Source organism: Ammodytes marinus (assembly GCF_949987685.1).
Source record: "Ammodytes marinus genome assembly, chromosome: 11".
Taxonomy (NCBI): Eukaryota; Metazoa; Chordata; class Actinopteri; order Uranoscopiformes; family Ammodytidae; genus Ammodytes; species Ammodytes marinus.
Genome location: NC_137215.1, coordinates 1,126,122 through 1,131,121, shown reverse-complemented (window position 1 = coordinate 1,131,121; position 5,000 = coordinate 1,126,122). Strand labels below are relative to the sequence as shown.

Here is a 5,000-nt window from a genome sequence, read left to right as displayed (position 1 = left end):
ACATGCAAGACGTACGTAAGAATCTGAATTTCGTTTATCTATGACCCACGGTGCAATAGGAACAATAAAATAAAATAAAATAGAATAAGAAGTTAGCTTTATAAAGAAGCGTGTCGTCTGCATACAAAGACATCAACGTAAAATGAAATATATTTTTTTTGCAAATAATCATGATGATGGAAAATAGCAGATGAGATACTGAAGAGCTATTTACACCATATTCAGCTCTATTCAGTAAAATAAAAGGTGCTAAAGAACCAAAAAAGAGCAGAAAATAAATCATATACCTAATTAATAATTATTTTTTATTTATTTATTATTATTCTTTCGGACAATTCCACACAATACACAATTATCTCTTTCACATCATACATCTTAATTTGTGTTGTCCGAAGGGTGACGGAAGAAGCCTAAGGCTTATCGAGTCCCGCCCCCAATTATCTGGTTTCAACATCGCCGATTTGCTATTGGAAAGTTTAGCTGATGTAAGTGCACAAGAAATCTGATTTATAATGTGTTACCACCAGTTTACAGAAGATAGGCTGTGTATTAACACGGCATTGACAAAAGAAAGTAAAAAAAATGTGAATTGAATGGTAGTGAATGGTAGTGCTGTGGAGATGTTTGAAATGTTAGCCTTATAAAGAAGCGTGTCGTCTGCATACAAAGACATCAACGTAAAATGAAATATCTTTTTTTTGCAAGTGACTATGATGATGGAAAAAAAAGAGCTTTACCCAACATATCCAGCTCTATTCAGTAAGACTTAAAGTGCTAAAGAACCACGAAGAGCAGAAAATAAATCATATATCTGTTAATAATTATCTGGTTTCAACGTCGCCAATATAACAATTTGCTGCTGGAAAGTTTAGTTAATGTAAATGCACAAGAAATCTGATTTATAATGTGTTACCACCAGTTTACAGAAGATAGGCTGTGTATTAACACTGCATTGACAAAAGAAAGTAAAAAAAATGTGAATTGAATGGTAGTGAATGGTAGTGCTGTGGAGATGGTTGAACTGTTAGCCTTATAAAGAGGCGTGTCGTCTGCATACAAAGATATTAACGTAAAATGAAATATCTTAATGCTGCAAATAATCATGATGATGAAAAATAGCAGATGAGATACTGAAGAGCTTTTTACACCATATCCAACTCTATTCAGTAAAAATAAAAGTGCTAAAGCAACAACGAAGAGCAGAGAATAAATCATATATAAAGAAATAAAAGTGAGTGAGTGTGTGTACGTCACCACTACCTCCCCTCCCCCTACCTATGGAATCCAGGCTACCGTGCAAGGTGTGTGTGAGTGTGTGCGTGTGTGTGTGTGTGTGTGTGTGTGTGTGTGTGTGTGTGTGTGTTTGTGTGCGTGTGTGTAGGCGTTTGTGTGTGTGTTACCTATGGTATCCAGGCTGCCGTGCGAGGTGTGTGAGTGTGGCTCTGAGCAGACGATGGTTCCCTGGCTGTCGGAGGAGAGGTGGCTGCCCAGGGACTCATGGTGTGAGAGGGGGGGCTGCTGCCCCACCGAGAAACTCTCCACCGAAGAGTCTGTGCGCGTGTCACTGGAGATAGACTGCTCCCGGCCTGTAGACGAGAGTGTGTGTGTGAGGGGGGGATGGGTAAAGGTGTGTGTGTGTGTGTGTGGGGGGGGGGGGCAGAAGGGGTAAGCAAACAAGGAGTGGACATTAGTGTTAATGTGTCCAAAAATATAAATCTAATCAGATACAGCTTAAGATCACAGCTGCTACGTTTAGTATGAATAATTCTCCAACTGTTAGTTACCTGAGTCTTGTCTGTCAGAGCATTTAGCCAAAGTACCTTCTAGAACTAGCTTGGCACCGCCCCCGCCTACATACTACCGCTCAATTTTCATTTCCCTTCAGTAGTCAGTCTGGGTCTGCGGTATATTAGTGGGTTTTCTCAGCCAGATTTCTACCAGTCCAATCAGTGAACATAAGGAGTGGCTCAGAAGCTGGCTCATGACATACGTCACGACCAAACGTTTTGCGATTGGTTGGCAGATCCAGAGTGGCACTGGGCAGAACCAATAGTTTTAAACTTCAAACAGACACCCGCCTTCAAGTGAGTTAACGTTTGTCAATTGAGCGATTCCAGACCTTCTGTACAAATGAAATGAAGTACGATGGTCTGGTAGGACCAGGCTAAATGAAGTACGATGGTCTGGTAGGACCAGGCTAAATGAAGTACGATGGTCTGGTAGGACCAGGCTAAATGAAGTACGATGTTCTGGTAGGACCAGGCTATGGTCTGGTAGGAACAGGCTATTCTAGAACTGAATTAGAATTTAAATCTGTGTTTCCAATTGCCAGGTAAGTTGCAAACGATCTCGATGTTATGACGGATCGTAGACATATTCATATAGTGATATCGCACATCTCTGCAACTAGCACAACTAGCACTCTACTACAAACACAAGCCTCAGAGGAGTTAGTTACCTGAGTGTTTGCTGCTGTGCTACTACTACGCGTCCTAGCTGTGTTGTAGTTACCCGAGTCTTCGCTGTCGTAGCAGGAGGCCTTGGTCAGGTGGTGCAGGTCCAGTCTGGAGCTGACGTCCTGCAGAGAGACAGGGGTCCCGCGGGGGTCTGCGTACAGAAGCAGGAGGGGCTGGTAGTGGCCTTTGATACAGCGCGAAACAACGTCCTTCCACTTGGGACCAATCTGATGGGGAAGGAGAAACACATTAGATGATAACCCGAAAAATTTAAAATCTTGAAAAAAAGCTATATTTCAAATTTTAAATCTGAAAAAAGTTTCAAAAGCTTGAAACTGTTTGGAAACTTGATTTTGTAAAAATAAAAAAGGGTTTGCGACATTAAAAAAGTAATTTTGAAAATAATGAAAGATTTGTCTAAAAGAAATTCAAATTTCCCCAAACATGACGTTGTATTTTATTTTTCCTCCGTAAGGATTTTCATCAACACATTTTCGGACTTTAAAATCTAGCGATAAACCACGTCCTTTACTTGGGACCAATCTGAAAGGACAGGAGAAAAACTCTTACCGAATAAAAATTTCAACTCTGAAAAAAGGCTTGGAACTTTGTCTGAAAACGAAATTATTGGTGTATAGGATAAGACTCATGCCATAATGTAACATAACTTGACATCTTGTAGTAAAAAAATCAATCAAATCAATTGGTACCAAATCCTTGTACCTGTGAGCGCATTTGGGTGAGAGATTAGAGATATAGAGACAGAATCAGTCACCCCTTCATGATGGCAAATCGATGCCCAAAATCTGCACGGGTAAACGGGATCCACGTACGAAAAGTCGCCGTGTGAGTATATTGTTTTTGTGCTTGGTTTTACAACTTTTCTCAATTTATTTTAGTGATCGGTGGGCTGACCCAGTCATTGCTGTATCCATACATCTAAATTCATAATCTTAGTTAATACACAGCCTATGCTCTGTAAATGAGGATGTAAACAAAGTGGCTCAGACCCAACCACCTTAGCTAGCAGCAATGCTATCGATACATAAATAGGTGTTGAAACAAAACACATCAGCTTCACAGATTTGAATTCGACCAGAATTTGCAATCAAATCCTTGGTATGTGTCCCAAAACTCAGGCCTACAAAAACAACAAACAATTACACTCTGTCTGTCTGTCTGTCTGTCTCTCTATTTGTCTCTCTATTTGTCTGTCTGTCTGTCTGTCTGTCCTACTCATATAACAAACGATAACACTCTGTCTGTCTGTCTGTCTGTCTGTCTTTCTCTCTATTTGTCTGTCTGTCTGTCTGTCTGTCTGTCTGTCTGTCTGTCTGTCTGTCTGTCTGTCTGTCTTTCTTTCTCTCTATTTGTCTGTCTGTCTGTCTGTCTGTCAGTCTGTCTGTCTGTCTGTCTATTTGTCTGTCTTTCTCTCTATTTGTCTGTCTGTCTGTCTGTAAAATGTCCAGTTCACCTTTTACAACTAGTCTCAAATCTCTGTTTAAACTTTGACTTTTATAGCAAAACATAAATTCACTGCTGCAGCTCATAACAATTCAATAATCTAACCTCCAGACTGAGTTAAAATGTAAACCAAAACTATCTGTCTGTCTGTCTGTCTGTCTATCTGTCTGTCTGTCTGTCTGTCTGTCTGTCTGTCTGTCTGTCTGTCCTACACATATAACAAACGATAACACCCTTGTATTAAGCTTTCTGTATTATCCACTGAAAGCAATATAACCTCTGAGTTATAATGTGTCCAGTTCACCTCTCAAACCTCAAAAACAAAGGAGTCTGTGTCTGTCTGTCTGTGTATCTGTCTGTCTGTCTGTCCTACACATTTAAGTTACTATATAATGTCCAGTTCACCTCTCAAACACACGTCTCTCTCTCCCGGCAGTAGAAGACTAAAATCTCTGTTTGAACTTTGACTTTTACAGCAAAACATAAATTCACTGCTGCTGAAGCTCATAACAATTCAATAATCTAGCCTCCAGTCACAGTAAAAATGTAAACTAAAACTATCTGTCTGTCTGTCTGTCTGTCTGTCTGTCTGTCTGTCTGTCTGTCTGTCTGTCTGTCTGTCCTACACATGTAACAAATGATACCACTCTTAGCTAAAGCGTTCCTGACAGTAATCTAGCCTCCAGTCACATTTATAATATGTCCAGTTCACCTTTTAAACCTGGACTCAAATCTCCGTTCAAGCTTAGACTTTTAGGTAATTTATAATCAAATAATAGGTTTGGAACCACAAATATCCTTGGTCTGTCTGTCTGTCTGTCTGTCTGTCTGTCTGTCTGTCTGTCTGTCTGTCTGTCCTACACATGTAAGTTACTATATAATGTCCAGTTCACCTCTCAAACACACGTCTCTCTCTCCCAGCAGTAGAAATGTCAGATCCCAGTTGATCCCAGCTCTGTGTCGTCAAGGTTTCCTGCTCTCTTTCAGTCCGACACAGATATCCTAACCGCTTGTAGTCTCAAATTCCTTCCGCCATTTTAACCCCCCCTGCCCCCCCAAGAAATAAAAAGAATCCATGTA

At 40.3% G+C, this 5,000-nt stretch overlaps 1 protein-coding gene across 1 annotated transcript in view; it reads right to left on the bottom strand.

The window, feature by feature from the left end:
* Positions 1 to 5,000, bottom strand: part of LOC307257518 (ubiquitin carboxyl-terminal hydrolase 54-like) — a gene marked incomplete at both ends in the record, with an annotated part of 39,870 nt that overhangs the window by 19,255 nt on the left and 15,615 nt on the right. Inside the window, 2 exons of the mRNA XM_080036780.1 lie at positions 1,401 to 1,586; positions 2,512 to 2,683. Coding sequence (XP_079892906.1) covers positions 1,401 to 1,586; positions 2,512 to 2,683 — 358 coding nt within the window. The remainder of the gene's footprint in view (positions 1 to 1,400; positions 1,587 to 2,511; positions 2,684 to 5,000) is intronic.